This window comes from Indicator indicator, chromosome 19 (genome assembly GCF_027791375.1).
Source record: "Indicator indicator isolate 239-I01 chromosome 19, UM_Iind_1.1, whole genome shotgun sequence".
In the NCBI taxonomy this organism is placed as follows: Eukaryota; Metazoa; Chordata; class Aves; order Piciformes; family Indicatoridae; genus Indicator; species Indicator indicator.
Window position 1 is genome coordinate 14,638,069 of NC_072028.1, and position 23,880 is coordinate 14,661,948.

The 23,880-nt window shown below is 42.5% G+C and overlaps 1 protein-coding gene across 1 annotated transcript in view; it reads right to left on the reverse strand.

Moving 5' to 3' along the window:
• Window positions 1–7,686: 7,686 nt before the first annotated feature.
• ZNF423 (zinc finger protein 423) overlaps window positions 7,687–23,880 on the reverse strand; it is a 161,309-nt gene continuing 145,115 nt past the window's right edge. The window contains exon 7 of the mRNA XM_054389523.1: window positions 7,687–7,716. Coding sequence (XP_054245498.1) covers window positions 7,687–7,716 — 30 coding nt within the window. The remainder of the gene's footprint in view (window positions 7,717–23,880) is intronic.

The window sequence follows — 23,880 nt, forward strand, 5'->3', positions numbered from 1 at the left end:
GCTCAGTAGAAAGTTTCTCTGGCATTGCTTTGCCCCAGCCCTGTTCTTGCACCCACACACACCTTTGGCTTCAGTGCTGAAACCAGAGTGAAAGATGGGATTTAATTTAAACAAAATTGCTCTTAACACCACCACAGACATTATCAGGCTAGTTAGGGAGAGAAAGGCAAATAATTAAGCTTGTGTTCAGCATCCACTGATTGCCACAGTCAGGCATTGCCCACCTTCTCCTTTCAGTTTGTCCACATCTTTTCCCACAATCTGCTAACCTCATTCTGCTTTCAGTCAAGGCCTCATTTTCCAGGTTTGAGCATTTAAGCATTGAGGAGATACACTGTAATATAATGTATTGCATATTTATTAGAAATTAAACAACACTCAATCAAATCTTAAGCCACAAGAGTCCTCATGAAGAAAAATGCTTTTTGGGTCCTATTTTGGGTGAAACTCTGTTGTTCCCCATTAGCAACCCAAATTGTTTCTGCTACATGAGGCTAATGGAAAATCTTGACCATTTCTTTAGCACCATTACAAAAGCATTAGCTGAACTCATTTGCACACTTCCTTAACCCTCTCTCTGTGGCAGGCTTATACTAAGATACTTTGTGAATAAACCAGAAAATGTACAGTAGAGGCTGTATCTTTTGCAAATGGCATGTATATTTTATGGCTTTCATGCATAGAAGCCAGTTTCTTGAGGAACAGTGCCTATAAATTGCAACTCAAAGGAGAAGAAGATGCACTTATTTATTGCATTGCTTTCAACCAGAAAAAAAAGATGTTCTTTCTTCCCTTTAATTTAAAGGCTGGGTAAAGAAGAGCCCAGCACCTCAGGGACACAGCTTCTGTACATGCAGCTTGGAGGGCTCGTTTGCTCACTTGTTTATTGTGAGGAAAGGATCATGCTGAGGGCCAGGTATCTCTTCCGGTCACATAAAACTGAAGACACAGATATTTTTTTTTTAAGCTCAAAGCAAGATTTTACTTTTTACTAAAATATTTTGGGCTAAAGAGTTTTTCAAAAGGCGATACCTGTTTAAGTAGGATTTCTTACACACGCAGCAGTCCCACAATGCATTAGCTCCCTAGTCCCTATGTCCTGAGGACACTTTCTGTGCTGTACATGGCTTTAAACACCAACACATTTAGGAACATCAGGAGTAGCAAGATCCAGAAAACTTGGTCTGTATGGCTTCCCACAATTCAGTAAATAGTCTGCATTGCCTATCCAACCTGCTGAAGCAGGTTGACACCACTGTGCTATAAATACAAAGTAGTAAAAATCAAGATGTGAGTAAAATAGTGGAAATACTTTCAAGATATTTCTTTACCTGGGGGCTTTGATGTCCCTAAAGCCCTCAGAACCAAGCTTGAAGCGTGGCATTTCTCACAGGGCAGCTTGCAACTTACATGCAGAGACAGGGTGGCAAAAACCCCACCAGGCAAGGCTGCCATGGGGGCTCCCCACACGGCCCCTGCCTCAGCCCTGGCTGCCTGCCCACCTGCAGGTCAGCTCAGCTCACTCTGCCAGCAGAAAATAACCTGCTTCTGGAAACAAACCTGAAAGATTTGTTTTTTTTTTTTTTTTCTAAAAGCCCCACAGAGACTCAGCAGAACATCGACTTCCCCACTGTGAGAGGGGCCAAGACAAGGATGCACCACATGAAATACATAAATGGGAGGCAGCCTGCGGGGAGCCTGAAGACACCCCTCCACAGCCCAGCCTGGGGATGGTGGGCACCCACCTACCTGCACAAGGTGGGAAGGAATGCATCTGTCTCTACAAAGCTCATCTGTAGCCATAGCTTAGCATCCACCTTGAATCTCCCCGGCTTGCTGAGGCCTGGGCCCCATCTCTTCTCCACCAAGGTGCTGGGCAAGGCACAGCCAGGCCCCAGCACAGGCAGCAGCTGTTGTGGCAACATCCTGAAGCCCACAGCCTCACTTGCAGGCCAGGAGGACCCATGTTGCCCTGCTGTACTCCCCTCTGCCCAGAGGCTGTGGGGCTGCGGGGGGGGTGGGCTGGGTCAGCGGTGCAGCGTGGCAGGGCGGCCGCCTGCCGTGGAGACACAGATGGCCAGGGATGGCAGAAGGAAGGGGACAGCCGCTGAGAGCAGCAGGGCAGCATGGCAGCACGGCATCAGCTTGGAAGAAGCAACCAGCAGGATAGGCAAAGATGAGGGAGGTGTAGGGCCATTCCCTGCTGTGGCCCCCAGCCCACACGAAGGGCCAGGCTCCTGTGCGAGGTGCTGTACCAGTGAAAGGCTGGCCCTGGTCTTCTTCCTCCCTGGCACCCCTTAGGACACAGGGGAAATTCTTTGATGCTTTTCTTTTCCCCTCAGAAAAGGACAATCTCATGTGGTTAAACTGAAGCGTCTCATTAGGGCAGTGTGAAGACTGTACTTTGTTAGCAATCCTGTAGGTGTCTTAACTTATTTTCCTCTTAGGATGCTCAACATTTCTCCTTTGGACACCTCCTGTCTTCCTCTGACACCTATCTGCTAAGCCGCAGAAAGTAACAATAACTCACAAAATAGATCAAAATACAAGCCCTGGCTACCACTTGCAGGAGGGGGATCTTAAAGTTGCGAGGATGACAGCAATTTCACGAAGACAGGTAAAACTAAGACCAATTTTACAAGGAGCAAATGGGGAGAAAAGAGACAAAATAATGAAGTCACACTTCCATCAGTTCCAAAGCCCAGTGGCGCTGTGGCTCCCACCTGGGTTCTGTGTACATATGTGCATTGAGCTCACAGTTTTCATCCATGACTGTACTTGCAAGGCAATGTTCTTATCTCGGCTAACTACTGCCAGTGTAGCACAGGGATCCACTATCCCCAGACTTCTGCACTTCTGTCAAACATAGCTAAAGCTGATCAGCTGTTCTGAGGTGGTGGAGAGGGGATTGAAGAAATCTCACTGCTTTAGGGTGTGGGCCAAAATGCAGAGGCTGCTTCTGTAGACCACAGAAAAGCTTCCCTGCCTGTACCAAGGAGTGACTTACATGTTTAAAACCAGAAAAACAGACTAAAACCCAATCTGCTTTTAGATATTGGTAGGAGACAGTGAGGATGCAAGATGTACAGATTCATCACAATGAAATGGCTGCCAGAGGGTGGACTTTCCATTAACTCCTATGGAAAACAGGAAGATTGTGGAGGGACACTTCCCTCAGCTCCCTTGCCTCTTTGATTTTTCTTTCATAACCCCTCTGAGGTGCTGCTCAATGGGGTGACCTTCCTAGCCCACTCAAAGGTACTCCAGCACAAAATGACCAGTTGCTCACTCCCTCAAATAATCCCCACATTTCTTTTCTATCCCTTTCTTTTGGAGGCAATGGGCTAAGCAGTTGCTTTTTCCAAAACTCTAAGGCACCTGAACAAAGGTGGTGACCCCTTGCTGAAGGTGATAGGTCAGACAAGTATCTACAGGAGCACTGAACAATGCAGAAATGTGTAAAGCTGACTATGTAGACAATAGATACCTGTAAGTACTGGATGCTACTCCTTGACCAAGCATTTCAGTGCTTTTTGGATGTGTGGGTATGTAGCAAAACTAAATGCAAAGATCATTAGTGTGTAAGGGCTGACAGACTGAACTGCTACAAATACAAGTCCTTTGTTAACCCATTGTTAATATGAATTTCTATTTCAGTATTTGCCTAAATGTGACTATATTAAATTGTCTACACAACCTTTCTTTACACATTTTAAACTTTTTTCACAGCTTCCAAAGTATACTGGCCCTAATGCTACTCAGATCATAAAGTGACTTTTTGCCCGTGCTCAGCAAGAATTTCGGCACTTACCTGTGAGTCATCCTTGTCATCCTCACCTTCAGCAGCCTGTCACAGCCCATGTCTGCAACACCACCACTCAGGAGCTGCAAGTTACACAGATAGGCAGGGAAACATCATGGGGATTACAGAAAGGCTCTCCATCCCATTTTTCAGCGTGTTGTAGCTGTTGAAATATAGCTGCCATTGGAGCCAACATTTCTGACTATTTTCCAAATACCTTCTGTAAGACTTTTTGGAAACTTAAGAACAAGGGGTTGAACCCTCAAACAGATAGCTGAAGCTGTGATATTATCTTTCTCCACCTGCAGTTAGGCTCTGTTTTCCCTAGGAGCTTTTAACAGATACAGGAACTATATACTACACTGGTGAAGCACTCCCTGGTGTGATTGCAGCTATACCAGCAAAGCAGTTTTGTACCAGCGCAGGACTGCTCTGCCCCGGCTCCCAACTGGGGAAGCAGCAGAGTCACACAGGAACTACCATACAAAGGCCCCATGTTGCACTGCAGAGCTCTGCCACCCCGGCTGCCACAGAGGAGCTGAAGATATCTAGCATGTCACAGATGCAGCTCCATGGCAGGAGAAGAACATACAGCTCTCCCCATGCTTTCTTAAAGTAACTTTCACCCCCACATGTAAATTGGATTTCTTTGCCCACTAGAAAGCCGATATCAAGACACCACCATCCCTTGCTATAGTGTGTCCTGTGATTATAACAATCTCTGTTCATACGGGCCTGGTTCTATAAAAAATACCACAAAGCAACCCAGCAGTTTCATAGCAAGTGTCTCTGCGCTCCTGTACATATTGCCTTAGAGAAGAAAATTTTTTTAAAGCAGCGTTTGTTCATTAGTATTCAAATATTACCCAAATACTGATAGATACTGGAGCACCTGCAGAAAAGGACCACAGCTCCATTTTTTCCCCAGCCCTGGGGGCATAGTCCAGCCCCTCTGTCTGGCATGAAGTGTTCTGCTCATGAATGAAGCTTATGTACCAGAAGGAACGAAGAAGGTGGAGCAGGACCACAGCCTTCACTCTTATACTTTGGGTCCCCTATCTTTTAAAGATAGGGTGGAAAACCAAACCCTTCTTTTCCTTCACACCTGCTCATGGTCTGCTCAGTATTCAAGGCAGATACAACACACAGCTTAGACACCAGTCTGCTTGGCACTGCCAGCGTTCACATAGACCCCAGCACGCTGGCCCCTGCCATGTTTCCAGTACAGTTGGGGGGAATTATGCAGCTTAGAATAGGATCCCCACACTGGGAGTTCCCCATCTCAGCACAGTGACTATACACCCAGTTTTAACTAGTCAGCAGGGAGATGCTGAAACAAAGGCATACGCTTCAGAATAGCACTACTAAAGCAGCTCTTGGAATTGCATGGAAACATCAGTTTACTCTTGGGATTCCCAACACAGAACCTTATCCTGAAGCTAGAAACCTGTAGGATTTCTGAAGGTCTGCCCAGAAATAATCAAACATCATTCCAAACCCAGTGTCAGGCAAAAAGCCTCCCTTTTCAATATCTCCATTGTCAGAAACTGCTGCCTTGCTTTTAGCACAAACAAGATGGCACCAGAACTGTTACCAGAGCAGCTGCGCACATCGTGTTCCCAGATAGCTTTTCTTGCAAGGACATGTCTATGAGCCAGCACTGCAAGAAACTTTTCCATTTTCCATCTTAAAATGTTGCCTGTGAATTATGAGAAAGCACATGAATGAGAATAACAAATTTTTTATTTAATTTGCTATTTTTTTCATCCCATAAACATCTGTGTCATGGCTTATAGAGAAATAATCAGGTAGAAAGCTAACACTTTTTCTAGAAGTGGATCATTTTAGTACAATGATTCTGTTGCATAAACACTGAGCTAGGAATTATCTGGATGAAAACAGAACTGTCCTCTTTGGAATTAAGAGAAGTCATTCCTAGTTTTGTTATATTAGGGTTATATTATTTATCACAAATATAATCTTTGACCTTAACTCTGACTGTCCATGCAATGCTATTTCAGCAGAAAAACTAACAGAATAAAAACTGTATCTATTACTTGCACCAAATAGGACATTACTTCGCTCTTTTGAGAAAGATGGTACTTTTCTCAGGCTAAAACTTGCACTTGCACAAGTGAACCCTGCTGTAGGGATGACCCTACTTCATTTATGCCCAGTAGCCTTCACTTACATGCAGTATGTCCCACTGTCTTGAAGGAGCTCTGCGTGTACACCATGGCTGTGAACATCAGTAAGGAACCTAAATGTTGAAAACATCATCTGTAATGTTAACAAGCTGAGCCCTTGCACTTGTTATTAAACTCACTTTATAAACTAATTTGGGCATTGACTACACATCCTTGAAAACATATGTCCTAAAAAGTATCACTTACGTGCTCCAAGCCCAGACACAGTACAATGACAACCACTTGTGCTGTAGTTTAGTGCAGCTATTTTGAAAGGCTCTAACTGTGCATGTTCCTATACACCACAGCCTTGCAAAACCTTGTACATTGTGGGAATGGGTAACCACATCATTTCAGCTGTTGCAACTGCTCAACTTCTCTCAGAAGGATTGTGATTCATTCAAGCAGGAGATACCATGAGAACTGCATCTCACTGACTTTACAAAGGTATCCATGGTCCTTAAAATGACTGTTTCTCTGTCTGGAAATATAACTTAATCTCATTACCATATGATATGTTTAAAAAGACTTTAAAAAAAAACCCAACCCTGCTAATTAGCTCTGTTAGGCTGCATGATGGCAGTTTCAAGTGTCAGAAGCATGGCAGTTACATAGAGCTACAATACCTGTGGGCCTAGAAGTCCATGTGCTTGAAATAGACAGTCTTCTACCAGGGTCCCTGAGGCCTGATCCAAGATTTTCACATTTGTTATCATCCAAAAAGCTTTTTATTTTTTGTATTAGAACAAAGAAGCACAGAGATGAGGTCAAGGCAGATATAAACCAGGTCCCCTCCATTCTGGTTGCCTTGAGTAAAAGTCAAGAGTATTATAAGCTAACAATGCCTTTTCATGCCCAGGTTCACAGTAGATGTTCTTACCTTTCCTTAACCTACCATGGAGGCCTAGGGTGTGCATCCAGAAGCGAACAGAAGGCCAGACAGAGGAACATGGCTTTTGCTTTCTCCCAGTTGTCCTCCGTGGGCACAGAATGCTCTCTGCCATTGGATGAGCCATCACTTTGTGATTTACATGCACGAGCCAGAAGTGGTGGAGCAGTGTGCACTGACAGACAGACAATCTGATGCTAAGCTCATGTATTCCCTTTATTGAACTGTACTAGTTATTGCAATCAGATTAAGTCACATTTATAAAGCAGACCATCCAGTTGCACTGAAACCGATTATATTCATTACATAGTTTTAATCACTGTCCGGTGAACTGGCAAATCCAATCAAAGCATTAGTCTTTAATTAAAAAATTAAAAAGAAATATTCAGACAATAGCCAAGCAATCACGTCACAATGCACGGTTACCTAAAATTGCAATTAAAAAGCAGTTAACAAAAAAATTAAAAAATCACACCTAATCCTTAACTATCAATATAATACAAGAAGCAACAAAGGGCAACAGCATCAAAGCAGATTTATCTAACACTATAAATTCAGTCAGAAGCAGAAGCTCTAAAGTACACTAGCTGAAGCAGGACAATAAAAAATACTGAGCATGGAATACTTTTAATCTCTTCCATTAATATTCATTTCCAGCTGCTTATAATAGCAGCGCCTCATGGCCAAATCATTAGAGTTTTACATCTGGGTTGCAAATGACACTTTGATTGGATGTAATGTTCAAATGGTCCTCCCCACTGTGCCACCGTCAAGTCTTCTGCAGAGAGGTGTCCTGTAGTGCCAGTGGCTCACTGTGCGTGCTGGCTCAATGTGTGGTTCTGGAAAGACGAAAAAAGGAGACATGCATGAGGGGCAGAATAATAGAAAGCATGCCCATACCCTCCCACTCAGTACCATTTATGCAGAGCTCGACATAAAAGCTTCTCAATTATTACAAAACAAAATGCAACAAAGAAAAAGTACTCATAAGTAACAGCTGCCAATATGACACATTTGCTTTGTTCTGACAGATCTGTTAATGCTGGCATGAACCTAGAAAAAAAATGCTACAAGCCAAGTACAGCCATGATTTTTTTTTTTTAATTTCAATACATACAAAGAAAGCAGTAACACTTCATAGGTCTTTAGAGATTCCCTTAACTTAATAATTAAAAAAACCCCACAACAAAACCTGAATCACAAGGGGAAACCTTGCCATATTTTACTCTTTTATTCTCACTAGTACCGGGTGTGAGTACTGGCAACAAGAGACACCAGATTGTGACACACACTTCCCTATCCAAGAAATACTTCAGCAATAACAGCTGAACTGCCAGTTCAGGCACCAGGGCAATACACCCAACAGGAAAAAAAAAAAAAAAGGCTGGACATGAAACCTAGAAGTTACATCTCTTTAAAGAATAGACTTTGCTCTACATGTTTCTTTCCGCATTTTAGAGTCCTTTTTATTCCCTTTATTCCTTTTGGGGACATTGTAACAGCCACGTGTCATTACAGTATCTCATGGCAGAGGATGCTGACCTGTCCTGCCATTTTGTGCAGAAGCCAATGAATCATGAAGTCAACCTTGGAGGAGTATTTTTAGAGCAACACCAACTCACCTATGTTTTGTGTGTTGACTGAAATGCCAGTCCTGCGTATAAGCTCAGCTTTATTTGGATGATTATACAACTGTTTGAGCAACCAGGGAGGCGCTGCCTGGTGACATTTTCTTGAGCTCGGTTCCCAGCATCCCCAAAATTCCTTTGCACGGGTGATTTTACTAGTCTCCATCTGCCTAACAGGAGAGCTGGGCAAGTTTGCCAGCTTGAACAATAAGTTTTTAAACAAGAAATTAATTTTGAATCAAATTATTTATTTACAATGATGAAGTCTTAAAACAAAGATTTTTTTAACTTTTCATACATCATCTGGTCCTGCTACGCTATCCGCAGTTACATCTTGACTAGGAGAAAGAGCAATCCTCCACTTTATCCAGAGATGACATCTCCCTGATGGAATGGTCTATGGAAAGAGCTATGGGCAGCCCCACGATGCACGAGGCCAGGCAGCAGTGACCCCATTTGCAGACTGGAGAATTTCTGGACCGTGCACTCCCAAAAAGTGACCACCAGGTGTCAGAAGTGTTGCTGAGTTCCTAAATCGTGGCAAAAGTTCTGTGATACCGTGGCAGGCGAACATCAATAAACTGCACTGTAACGGTCAGGCTTGAACGTGCCAGAAGGCAGAGGCATCACAGCTGCCACACACACACAAAAGGAGCCCTTGTGAAACTAAATAAAATCAACTGGTGTAATCGCAAAGTAACTGTACCTTGGTTAGCATAACACCATCCCTCTGAGCACACCCAGTTTGTGATGCTAAGTAGTTCAGAATCAAAAACCACAAGTACTGTGCAAAGACCTGGAAAGCTTATCAGGGAATAAAGCACAATACTCAAATAATGACAGGGGAACTGACAGTTGAAACTACTTTGCTTGTAGGCAATTTAACATCACCAAACATTAAATCCAAGGGCTTTTTATTTTGCTACAAATGGAAATTTTCTTAGCCGTAAGAAGGGATAGCCTCTGCAGTGCCAGATGTTATTCTCAAGCCAAGTCATGACTTTATGAAAGAGGATGGATGGAGCTCTACAAACACAATGGCAGCAGGACAAGAAGTTTGTCCACCAAACCTAACTGGGAAAGCACGAAAACATGGAAGAACACACAAGCCACTCCGTGCTCAGACACACTCCTCAGCATTTTAACAATGGCTGTTTCTTACACACTTCATTACAGTTCTATTTTTAGGTCATCTTGAATATCAATTTAAAAAGCAGGAGGTTTACCATCTTCAAATGGGAAGAAGGGCTGTTCGTGGTAGACAAATCCATACTTATTTAGGCAGTATTATTTAAAAGATAATGCACAATCAGCACTAGATGCATGACACATGGTCTACAGTCAGAGAACATGATTTCAAACTTGTGTGGCTCCTGCATTGATTACACCAGGCAGGTCAATAAAGGAATGGTATGTGGCTCTAAATCTGATAATGAAGCTTTCATTGTGAGTCCTCCCTCCTCAAACACAGGTTAATAATATGTTCTGAACAGTCCTGATATAATGAACATAGCAAGTTTGCGAGCAGAATTTGCACAAAGAAACAAACAGATTATACTCAAACCCTGCAGCCACTGGGTCAGGTAGGAGCTGAGAAGCTAGTCATAGGGACTATCAGTTAAAACAAACAAAAAATCCAAACCAAAACAAAATATCCCCCCCCCCCCCAAAAAAAAAACCAAAAACAAAACCAAAAAACCAAACCAACCAAACAAAAAAGCCCCAACCTAAACCAAACAAAACCCACAAAATCTTTCATATGCAAATCTTGGTTTAGTCTTATTATCTTGGTAAGATACCATATACTCCCTTTGCATGCATTACTGCAGTTGATATGCTGACTAGTTCCCAGACCAAAGAGTGAATAAACAAAGTCACAGTTTACAGATAACCTCTCAAATATAACCTGTAATGTCTATGGACACGGGAGCTGGTGTGCACCAAATCCTCTTCCTGATTTTCAGAGAACAGGTCCTGCACAAGCCATGCACATAAATGCACAAGGCCTGTGTACCCAAGTGCTGGTGAACACCAGACCACCAGGTTTCTGGTGTGTATTCAGAAGATCCATGAAAACCTATCCATATCCTCTGCAACCAGTACAGCTTTCTCACCTATTAAAATGTATTTCAGACCACACAGACATGCTTTCCAAAAACAGTCTGGCAACCTGTCTCCTATTACTAGCAACTGTCATGTCTTATCTTCTTGCTTCTACTCCCTCTGCCCCGTGTATGTGCAGTTTGTTGGAATTGTGCTTTGCAGATGTCAGAAAGCATCTGAGATGCTCACTGCTTATGTCTCTTCTCTCACATGTGTGTTTTGCATAGTTGACCCACACTTTATCAGAAAGCTTTATTAGGCATCTCTCTGTGCCCACAAAGAAAATTCCCCTGCCTAACCAGACTTTCAAGAGCAATTGACAAAAAAAGTAAGTGCTGGTGCTGAGAATGCCCTGCCTGAGCAGAAGCAGCTTATACTGTGATGATATGTTGGGCTGTTCCAGGCAGCAGAATGAAACCAAAAAGCCCAGAAGGAAGTATGATACTATAGAAATGCTTCTCCACAAGTCACCTAAGAGAACTTCACCCACCATTTCAGCAGGCAGGTGGGCTGGCAGGAGACAGTTGAGGCATGATTTTTCAACTCTAGAATGCATATTTTTTTAAAAAATAAAACATTTTAAAAAATCTTAATGCTGAGTTCCAAAGGGAAACACACATGTCCACCTGCTCACAAGGCCATCCATACATACATGCATGTGGGGACTGGCAGAAGGCAAGACATAATTTGGAAGCTGAACAGTAAAAATGGTTCTTCACACATCCTGTTAGGCCCCCTGGTTTATGCATGGCTCACAGCTGATACCTCACTGAATACATCAATCTGAGACATTGCAGCTGGAAAACTCTACAGCAGCAGTAAGTCACCTGTCAAGATCAAGTAAGTCACAGCTTATTTATAGGATGAGGTTGAAAAATTCCTTCTTTTCTTAATAATCAGGCAAAATGGATAACAATTTTGTTAGCTACGTCAGTGGGAAAAATGCAACTACTCTGAGCCTCAGGGCTCTAGCAGTGGAATTATCTACTAGCTGCACAATCCCCATATGAACCATTTGTAGAAGTGTCTGTGACCAAGAAACTGGGTGATGAGGTTTGCAAGGAAATAAAAAGATTTCAAAGACTGGTTGATTATTGTCTGCATAGATTCTGATTGCTCTCCAGATCTTCCCTGGGGACACCCCCTGCCTGTCCTCTGGATGCAGATCAAGCCATTTGCACAGGACACCTACAATGAATATTTCTTTGCTTTTCTACACGTATTATTATGAAAACACTGGCATGACAATCTCCATTTTCAGAGCACTGTGTCAAGAAGTACAGCATCAGGCTTGAAAGATGATCACTTACAGCAGTTCAAAGAACTTTCACAAGCTATATAAAGATCGAGGGAAAAACACACACAAAAAAGCAGCACATGATGGAGCAAAGCTCCAAGCCTGGCAGTCAAGCTGGGAGTCTCCCACACTGCATTGACATTCACTGCCAACAAGTCACAGGTGTACTACACAGGAGCAGGTGAAAAAAATAAAATGCAACTGCGAGGGGCGTGATAATGGTTTGAGGCCATAATCCATCCAGTCTATAGTGCCATTGTGCATCTGTTCTGTATTTAGATATTTTGCACCAGCCGTTCAGAAGCGTGCTGTCTATGGGTGTGAGCATACACACCTAAAAGACCATATGTACAGAGTTTAAGAAGTGGCATAACAAGGCTGGCGATGCCCACCACCTTCAAGTGAAATTCATAAGCCTTCTGCAGTTACATAGAGATTGGGACTCTGATGAAAGGCTGTAAAGCCTCTCTTGTCCACTTCCAAATCCTATTAAAATGAGCAGAAAGCATTCCCTAAATCATTTCAGTAGGAATTATGGAGGTAATAGATTCCTGACACAAACAGCTGATATGAAACACATTTAGCCATTGGGTGACCTTTGTGGATGAGCACACCGGGTGCTTGGGAGAGGAAGGACACAGTAGTTGCTGCCTGCACATTGATTCTCCAGAGCCAGTTGCCCAGCCCATGCCTTGGTGCCTGGGGACACTGGGATTGCTGTGGCACTGCAAAACCACCTGGACTGAAAGCACCTACCCGAGACTGGAAACACAAATCCCAAGATAATACATGAACGTGGCTGCCTGATCTTGTGACATGGAAAATAATTCCTACTAATCCCTATGTTTTTCCCAACATGCAGGGGGTCCTCCAGATCCAGGCAAGTAGCCACGTGGTTTCTCTCCCTGCCTCTCCCCACCTCCCTGTCCAGGTTTCTGCCACCCCTCAGGCACCATCCAGCTCCAAGCCCAAGGATCACAGTCTTAGCCAGGCACTGTGCCCTCTCCTTGCCATTCTCTCTCCTTTGCCCTTACACGGTAGGGCTGGGGGGAACAAGAGAGGCAATCCCTCCACTGACTGTCAAAACACACAACTTGCCAGACAAAACCTAAACTTTAGATTCAGGCATTGACTTGAAGCAAAGGTTCAAGCCTTACATTTGAACATATCTATAAAAAAAAAGACAAAACAAAATTTCCAAGTTGCTACAAACAGAAATTACACTGTCTAAATATTTACAAAATACCATCTGCAGCATTCTTTCTTCAAACAATGTTTTGCATCTTTTTTAATTCAAACAGGTCCAAAAATCTCTCAGCCATTACTCCCCATTACAGATCCATGAGCACACACACATACATGCCAGGTACTATTTCCCTCTAATGCCAATCCATAAAGATGAAAATCTTTATGCCTTGACTTTTTAAAGGGATTACTTTAGGCAGAGGACACAGGATGACCCTTGTTTTCACCATCAGAGATTATGCTCTCTGCAGAAAGCTGTGAGCCTTAAATTGGTGCTGCTGTAATCCTAAACTGGAGAGGCATTCAGGGGATGCCACGACCCTGAAGAGCAAGAGGAAAAACAGAATTTTTTAGAAAAAAAGCACTGAAGGGGAGTGGGGGGAAAGGGAAAGGAAGAGGGAGAAAAGGAGGGCAAGCTTGCTTTACAGAATAAACCTACTTATTTTTAGTTTTCATTTCTGGTTACTACTTTCCCTTTGCCATCAGACTCTAAAGAAAAATCACCTCTGCACCCTCTTGCAGTTTCTATGTGCTTATTTTTAGAACTGTTTGACAATTATCCAAGGGTCTAAGACTAACAGATGGCCTGTCTTAAAGCCTCATATGTTCACTAGTTTGCACTTCTGACAAACAGTAAATGTACTCAAGAGTGTGCCATAAACAGGGCTGAATGAATACTCAGAACACAATTTAGTTAATACACTTCATTAAAACTGATAGTGGTAACCAATGTTTCCCATAAAACCAGGTGTTAATTACCCTTCCAGTTGTTTCAGGTAACCCTTACCCAGTGATCTTGATATGCTTAGATCATATTTTTTCAGGAAATACAGTATTACTTTTTTCCTTTCCCTGGCATTTCACCGCTACATAAAATGCTTGTAACAAGTGAACTCCAAGTTATCATGGTACTCAACAAAATAAAAAAATTGTCCAGCAAAACTTCAAATGTCTCTTCATTAGTTGAAGAATCCCCTGAAATGGAGGTAGAGGCAAACGAAAGGAAACGGCTGCCTGTGTTACTGCCTCCTTCATCTCCAAGCATCTGATAACTTGCCACGCGTCAGTTAGTCCCCGTGTCAGCACACTTTGAGATGGCACTTCAACAAATGCAGTTAGGAAGCTGTCCTTTACAAGTTATTGAACCAAGAAACAAAACAAAACAAAACAAAACAACACTTCTAGTGTCTGAGGAAATACGCCTGGAGGTTTGCTGTCAGCTGAGGAGCAAAGTTGCCTGTTTCCAGTGAAAATATCTGCATCTGACTTATCTGATGCTTGTACATATATGATTAGTCTGAGGTCAAATACACCTTTCACTAGTATTGGGACAGAACAATCTTCATTAGTGCCAGGACAAAGCAGGTCCCTGGCAGCCCTGCAGTTTCTGTACCCACTGAGGAGGCTGAGCAGCACTCTTGGAGCCCAGCTTATCTGGGAGACAGCCTGAAGCACCCCCAGAAGCCTGTCCAGCTCCTGGCACTGTCTGGAGTCAATGGGAAAATTCAGAACTCGCAGAATATTTATAGGGGAAAAAAACCCCTCCAGATGTGACCAACTAAACGTTGCGTGCTTTTTTCTACACAACCCTTCTTTCTGTGGCTGGCATGTTTCTATACTGAAATGCAACTGCCCAGGCATTGGTCTGTAAAATCCAGGCAGACTCAGAAGCACCCTCAGACTGCTGCCTGCCTTTGCTCCACACCCCAGGGGCTTGTGCGCTCTGCTACCATCCTGCATCATCCCAACAATGTGCTTGCTCAGTTTTATCTCTGCAGTTACACTGCTTCTGTTAATTTTAATGTGTTCTTGAATTTTGATAGATATTTCTGTGTTATTCTGGGCTTGAAAAAAATTACCATTTTACACAAATACCTTTTACACAAATACCTTTCTTAGAGTTATGTCACCCAGCACCATTCTTTTCTCACACCAGCTAAGGATTCTTTTAGATGATTTGTGAATTTAATTCCTCTTCTAATTCGGGTTGTTTAATCCTAATCAGACTTTGACAACTCACCTAACATCCTTTCCCCTTTCCACTTGAGACTAATAATTCTGTATCATCAGTCTTCTAGACCTGCCATCCCTTTTTATTCTCTCCAAACTCAGAAGAAATCAAGATGAACCTATTACAAGTGAAGTCCAAGTGTGAGCCTAAACCTCCACAGCCTCTCATATTTGATTAAATACCTCACCAAAAAGTCAGTACATGTCTTTCAAAAACACTGGGTAAAATGCTGAAGCACAAAAGCAAACTGAAGCCTTTAGGAAAATTTCCTTACCACTGCCCTTTGGAAATAAAACCTACAGGAGAATACATTATTGAGAGATAACTGGAGTCTTCTGTTAGAGAAGCTAGCCGTAAACACACCATGATTCACTGAGGCACCCAATGAAACCAGGGAGCTAATAATACCTGTCCTGAGGGACTGCACACTCCTGAGAATTTCACTCAGAAATGCAAATGTATCAGCATTCTTATGAATTGCACTACAAGATCAAAACAGGGCTGAGAGGAAGAACCTTACACTTCCTACATGTAAAGGGAGAGGGACAAATTTAATTACTGTTGCCAGAAGTGCATAAAACCAGAACATTTTCAGAATTTCTCCACTCCTCCCTCAGTCCCACCATTTCTCCCTGGATCAGAGAATTGGAGAAAGCCTCTGCTGCCCATAGGTACCCTCCTTTGCCTGTGCCACACCAAAAGCTTCAATGCACAACCCAGCACTGACCTGTTCTTTGCTACTTATGGGTTCTGCTTGGGGAAGCAATGATGTTTTGAAATATTTGCAAGAGGAAAACCTTTTCTCAGGAATCAAGCTTCTTAAGTATTCCTCTCAAAAACATGATTTGTTGATTTGTTTGAAGCATATCTGAAACGTACCTCATTAATTTCTCCTTGATCCAAGGTAAATCAAATTGCAGAAGCCAGTTAATTGTCCATTTCTTTGAGGGTTAGTATCATCATTATGGGACCCTCTGTGACTCTTCTATAAACACTAAATGATTTCCTGATGGGATGGCATCCTCTCACCCTCTAATTCTCAAAAAACACTTTAAGTAAAAGGGAAATGCTTTACATAGTATAGCAACCACTAGTCAAAATGCATCGACAAAAGCTTCATTGAATGACCATTTCCAAGGGAATATAAAAAAAGTTGAACCTAAAATGGGCTCCTTAACTTGCTCTGCTGTTCTTGCTAGGGCAAAGGTCATTGAAAATCATAGGATTTTTTGGTAACTTTTTTTTTCTTGGGACCAGTTAGGTAGGCTAATCCTTAGATGACATATAAAGCAGTTTCAACCTTAACTGTGAATTTTAATGCAAAAATTAAGAGGGGCACATCTTGCACTTTACACTTAGGCAACATCCTCCATTGAATGATGGGAGTTGCAGCTGAACCAAGTTCCTTGGCCCAAATAAACAAGCATGGACAGCCGGACTCCATGTAAGCTAGGCCTCCTTGCAGCACATCATCGTCCTCCTACCTGTAATTCTTTCAAAATGCAGCAACCAAAGTAAAATTCCCTCTAATGATCTGGCAGATTGTATGACCTACCTTAGAGGCAGGTAAATATTCCTGCTGTGTGGCACCCACACGCTGCTTGGGCTGACAAAATGGCTAGTCACTGACCTGTTGCCTTAGATGTAATGGGTGTTACTGCTAGTTTCTAATTTCAAAATGGGCATAAAAGCCCTCCAGTGCAAGTCTCTCTGCTATAAAATAACATGGCCATAGTTTATAGAAGTATTTTACATGCTGCTGCATTAGTGTATGTGCCACCATCAGAGCAGAAGTCTGCACACGGGATTGTGTTCAACCTACTGTCCACTATGTTGAGGAATTTAGGCCAGGGGAGCCAGCAGTATGAAAAAGCCAAGCAGGATTTGTTCCCATAAGTAAAAGAGGGGCTGAAATATCACCAACATGAGCTGCCTCCTCCAAGCCATCACAAGACAAATTTTGAGGCAACACCACTGTGATACATTTGTGAATGTTAAAAATTGGGATTTTCCAGCCAATGCTACTCCATTACAACAGTCACTGGTCTCAGGAAAATCTGCCTTCTAAACGGCAAGACGCCACATTTTAAACCACTGTGATTTCATGGGAAGATTAAGAGCATGTGTGGGCCCAAAAAGAGGACAAATTTTTAAATACCACAGGGATACCTTCCACTAAACCAGGCTGCTCAAAGCCCCATCCAACCTGGACTCGAACACTTCCAAGCAGTGGACATCAGCAGCTTCTCTAGGCAACTGGTTGCAGTGCCTCACACCCACACAGTGAAGATCTTCCTAATATCTAAATCTAAACTCTTTTAAAGCCATTACCCCTTGTCCTACCAGTACATGCTCCTATGAATCGTTCCTCTCCAGATTTCTTGTAGATCCTCCTCCAAGTACTGGAAAGCTGCTATAAGGCATCCCTGGAGACTTCTACCCTCCAGCCTGACCAAGCCCAACTCTGTAAGCCTGTCTCCATAGGAGAGGTGCTCCTGCCTCCTGATTATTTTCACAGGCCTCCTCTGGATTTGCTTGAGCAGGTCCACAACTTCTTTACGCTAGGGGACACAGAGCTCAACAGAGCACTCCAGAAGGGTCTTATGAGAACAGAGTAGAGGGGGGAGAACCACCTTCCTCAACCTGCTGGTCACATTTCTACATTCTAAACCTCCTCTCTGCTCCTTTTGGAGACATAATAATGTCACACACCAATGACAAATGTGCTATATACAGTCAAACCTCAATGTCCATGGCATTTATTCAGACTTTACTGAGCAAAAGAAACAAAAGCAGGAGGCTTGGTGGTCAGGCAGGAGCTCTACCCCAGGGCTGGAGCAGCACAGGCAGTGTTTTTTTCTGTTTCTACATGGTGAAAAGTTGAGGCAATTTGGTCCCACGGACGTGCTCTGCATAGAAGTGACCTTCCTAGGTGCTACTGGTCAGTACTGCCTGTCTAGGACATGGCATAGAACATACACAACATGCTCTGCAGTGAAACAACTGAAGCAGGGCTGAGTTGATATGCTCAGGGCTGTTTCTGCCAAATCTGGAATGTTTCACACGATGTTGGGGTGACAGAACCTCTTTCAACTCAAGCTGATCTTACACAAAGCCATCAGCAGTCTCTACACTGATCCCATCAGTACATATGGTCTTATCTCTATCATCTAGATTTTTTTCAATGAAGTCCCATCATCTCACTAAGGATACACAGTTCAGTATCTTGTAAGTTATTCTATTAATGTAAAACATGAAGTCAGAAAAATCATTAGCAATCCATCCATCAGCAGTTAGTGCACAACTCAGGTCACTGCATGTGCATACCCAGCCTGTGCATCAAGCCTTCGTGTCTCATTTTTGTTTAACATAAGCAGAAACTGCAGAACAGCCACAACCTGGAAACAAGCTGTATTCGACATTATTTTACTTTTCTTCTCTCCACTGGACAAAGGGAGATATAAAACTAAAACCTCAAAATATGATGGTAAGGCACAGCATTAATTAACAGAACATTAGTATATGACTGAATATACTTCTCTGAAAGCAGCTTCAGAAGGAGCAAGCAAGCAAGCAAGGCTGTTACAGGGCTGTTTTCAGGTCCCTGAAATTAGGCTGGGTTGGTAATACTGACAACCTTCCCAGGTAGCACAGAGGTGCAGACAATGACAGCCCTATACACAAGCCTAAGTGCAGAAAGGCAAATTGCCAACTGATTTCTTAACTATTCCATCTTCTTTTGTTCCTACCAGACTCTATTTTTTCCTGACTACTCATCACAAGTGCTCCGTGTATCTGACCTCACAGAGCAATAAGAACAGGTAAGGTCTTGTGCTGTTTGAAATCACTCTGGGAAGACTGGCCCTGGGCAGGCAGCCACAGGGCACAAAACTCCTGTCCTCACTCCAGCAGCCAGGGCTGGAACTGCCTTTCCCTGGATGAGGGAATAAGCCCTAGGATTTCATCCTAAATCCCTTACTTAGCAAATCAGAGGTACACCTAAGGCCTTCTAAATTTCTTCACAAAACTATTTTTTAAATTTCTTCCAGTGGTAGAAGTGATGAAGCCTCTGCCAGCACTACAGCAGTAGGCCACAGAAGTACAGTATCACTCCAAGATTTCCTGCCTGGAATTTAGGCTTTCCATCTGAAATGCAACACACACACACACACAACATTTGTATGACTGAGGAAACACAAGACGCTTGCCACACATTTATTATCTTCCTAGGGAAATGATATAGAGGACAAAAGAGACTATATTTACTCCCTCCCCAGCTGCTTTTACAATCTAATAATTTATTTCTCCTGGACATAAATTTCAGATTTAAACGAAATCCCCAAAACCTAAAGATGCCACATGGTAGAGGCTAGGGCAGTATTTCTTTCTGTTTGGGAGATGGAGTGCTTAATGCCTTGCTCTGCTAACCAGTGGCCTTAAATTTTGAGGTGGGGAAAGAGACAAGCAATTAGACTGTGGTAGATCTTAGATACAAACACAGACAACTGTGATTACTACCTTCATACACAGAGTTAAAAATATCTGGTTATTGAAAATAATTATCTCAGTCCATTGGGGTTTATCTAGGTTTAGGCTGAGATGTCTGTTTTTTCTGCAGCAGCTGTATGAGGGGATTCTTTTACAACATTTTCCTTAAATGTTGAAAAACTGAGGCACTTTCTATGATATAAGAAATTTCTGCTTAGAAACAACCATATTATCTTTCAGAAAAATAAAACAAATAAAATGCATCTCCAAACCCTTCTAGACAACAGCAAGGATAGTAGTTCTCGTAAGGCACATGTAAAAATCCAGGGTATAAATTTGTGTTAACTGTTACAAATATATCCATCTGTTCACAGACTGACTAGTGACTGAAACTGATGAATCCACCAAAATGTAATTTTCAAGCCCACTAGCGTCTGTTCTCTTCTGGTAATAAAGTAAATGCTTTTCAGTCACTGTACTGCCTTTGAATGCCAATTTCCATTTAAGTAGGTTCAGGTTCTCTCTAAAAAGAAAAAAAAAAGAAAAAAAAAAAAAACAGGAAAAAAAAAAATAGCAAGTGCCTTTTCTTTCCAAAGGTCAAACTATGCTTTTAAAGAACAGGCAACATTTCAGCAAGGCAGAGAGGACAAAACTCCAATCAGATAAATGGGCTGTGTAATGATTGAGAACCACGGCTGCCTCAGGTTTCCTGAACGGGCTGTAGGATAGAATTTGGCACAGTCTGATATTTAAGCTTATATCTCTTTTACTGCAGACAAGAAATTCACCAAAATATATAAATAATGAATGTGGCTGGGGATCTCTGCTGGTACTACTGCTGGTTCTGCAAGATGCAGGAGCAGAAACATACACTGCTCCATGTTTTTGTTATTAGTGAATCCTTGTTCTCCAACAAATACAGAATATTTTACCTGAAATGGCTTTTGCAGCACATACAATGTAAGTTTCAGCTCTCTAAAAGTGCCAGCAAATTGCAGAAAGATAAGTTACAAAGAAGTACTTAATTTGCTGTGATGAATTGTGTGCATGCTTCAGTGATCAAAACTGCAGCTGAGACCTATTATGTTTAATGATCTAGACATTTCTTGTGAAAACACTCAGGCATATACTGTTATATCTGGACAAGCATCCCCGTTTTGCTCTAGCAGCAAGTAAATGAAGAAGCTGGACTTTAAAAAGGATGCTGTACTCCACATCTGCTGAGGCTGATCGAGCTTTGCTGTTTTCCTCAAACAATGCTTATGCTGTGCCCTTTCCAGTGCAGCATCCCTCTTCCTTTGAAAAATGAAGTCAGTTCCTTTGGATGCTAGCGACACTTAGAGGAGGAAACAGAGCTAGTCTGCGTTCAGACCCCAAACCACATTCCACAGCAGTTACTACAGCAGAAGAAAATCAAAGGGGGGTTATTAGACATCTCTTCACACCAGCAAAGAAAAATTGTGACAAGACTTTTTGGAAAGAGAACAGAACAAAACAAAACGATTATTTGCCTGTGTGTTACACAAGTGTTCTGTTTCTATATTTAGGACTACGTCCTGCTTTGAAATATATGCGCTACCAAGCCCTCTAGGGCCAGCAGTGGTACCCAGGTCTGCTGTCCCTGAGGACATCATGTCCACACAGCCTGGTTCTACACAGAGCAGCAGAAAGCAGGGCTTCTTACTACCTTCTTAGGGGGATGCAAATAACCCCTTCTGAACATATGTAGGGCTTCTGAATAAAAGTTCTGAGAGTTCCAGGGCTTTACATCTGACTCTCCAAAATTTTCCTGCATTGATCTGGGTGTTTCTCTGCCTTTCTACATTTGTAAAACAGGCTAAAAACCAAAACACTCAGAAAAAGTGCTTAGTAAGCTCAGTAAGCTTGATTCATTCTAGGTTATAAATCTCACAGAGATCTGCACAGAGAAGCCACACAGAATATTCTTCCTACCACATATTCAAGAGCTCATTTTCTCTCTCCCTGGTCAGCTTGAATCCCTTTCCATCATTTATTGTTTCAAAAAGCAAAGCAAAACACAAATTCTGCATCTGACTCCAAAAAGGGATTTCAAAGTGCTTTTTCATTCACCTGAAGAGCTGCTAAATGCCATCACAACAGTAATTTGTGACACTGTGGTAAAAAATGCAGAAAAGTGTTTGTTAATTGTTGACATAACAAAATTAATTTTCCATCTCTAAACTTTTTCTCTACTCTCCTGTGAGTTCTGATGCAATGTTACTGACTGGCACTGCTGAAATGCCAACTTGCATTTCTCATCCTTAATTTCTCTCTAAATGTCATTAGTAATTGTTATTGCCAGACCAGAGAGTACAATCTGGTCCTTCCAAAAGAAAATCCATTTCTCATTTCTTCTCCTGTACTTCCTTCTTTCAGTCAAGGATGGATGCTTAATGCAACTCATGTGCTCTGCTTCTGAGAAAACGGGAATGCATTAATGTATCTGGAAGTAAAATATTCCTGCTTTATTTTTTCCACATATAGCACGCCTGGATCTTTATAGATACCGACTTATGTATTTGGGAGAGTCTTCAAAGCACATCTTTCAATAACACTAACAAGTCTTAACTGAATAAAGCTAGGGGAAGGAAACACCCTTTAATCTGTGTGTAGAGATTCCCCTCTGGATGCTCTCTTGGTGGGCAATAATGTTCTCAAATGTAAAAGCATATTATATGATTTTTCTCTCTGTCACATGGAAAACAAACCTCTTCAGTGAGATGTTCAAACTGACCTAGCTTTCGTTTGGATTAATGTATCACCCTAATCGACCTGCACAAGTGAAAATGGTTTCTGCCCCTAAGAAAAGAGGTGAGCATAGACATCTGCATGCAAAGGAAAACCTGCAAATATAAAAAGCTGGGTCCCTGCATATCATTACAGATTGTGATAAAGATTTGTGACAAAGATTTGTATAGTTACGTGCAGCTCCTACAAAACCTGGTATCCAGTGCTTTGAGACATGTAGTACACTTGCACTTCCAGTCAATTTGAGGAGGGACTCTCTCATGACAGACCTTCAGCTAAGCTCCCCCTAACCAGCACATCTTACATTTGCATGTCTGCATTATGTTTTGTGATGTATATAAAGTAAATAGTTCAAAGCTAGGCTTCCACGTCCATTAACTATAGGCATTGCCTAAACAGACTTTTGTACATTTGCAGCCAGAAATTGTGCTTTCAATAAACACAATTGATGCATATACATTGTCTCTTGGCAGCTTACACTCCTGCCCATCTGTTGGGATGGCATAGTGCCTATGCAAAAGTTGGTTGGACCCTAGCCCTAGGGCATAGATGACAGGCAACGACGGGTGTAGCTGGGCAGCCTGTGCACCAGATCCAAGTGCCATCTCTGCTGTAGGAAGCCCCTTCTGTGTGCCAGTGCTGCCACATTGGAACGACATGCCTCCTTACACTTGATCACACATGTTGACACTTGGGTGCACTTAAGTGCATTAATGACTGAAATGATGTCTTTCACCGGGGTCCCTTCTTCCCCCCCCCCCCCCCCCCCGCCCCCAACTCTGCATCGCTGCTGGGCTTTCTGCACATGGTAATGATAAGTTGTACACACTTTGTTAGCCAGCACCAGCCACAGAATGGCATTAATGGTGTAAGAAATGAAGGCAGGTTTTTGTTGTGGGGCACGCTACTCCAGTGCCAGATATTTTCAAGCTTCATCTTGGGTAAGTTTTTGCAGACTTTATCATCCCTGAGGTTTCTTCAGCAAGATGTGGACAGACGTAGCAATATATCAATCATAATCTTTCCAAATGAAAAAAATGCTACACCTTGTCACTACTTCAGAAGGAGGGCAATTCAATATTTCTGCACCATCCTGTTTCAACAGAAGTGGCCAAACAAACAGGCTATGTGGTCTGGATTGCACGGCTGTTGCCAATGCATCTGCAGGCCCCAGACACAGGAAACACCACCTCATTTTGTTTTAGGGAAGAAGGTGCTGACAAATCACCGAGAGGTGCATGAATGTGAACAGCCCTTGTTCACATTGTATGGATGTTGAGTCCAGAGAACCTCAGCTGAAGCTACTGCAGTGCCCTGTAACAGCCTCACATAGTCTGTGATGGTATTTCTTAGCTTTGGTCTTTATGAGACCCTGCTACTAACCCCAGATTTTTAAACAGCCATATATTCCTCCTCCCCTGAATTTAAACACATGTATTGAAAACCTGAGACCTAACAGGTA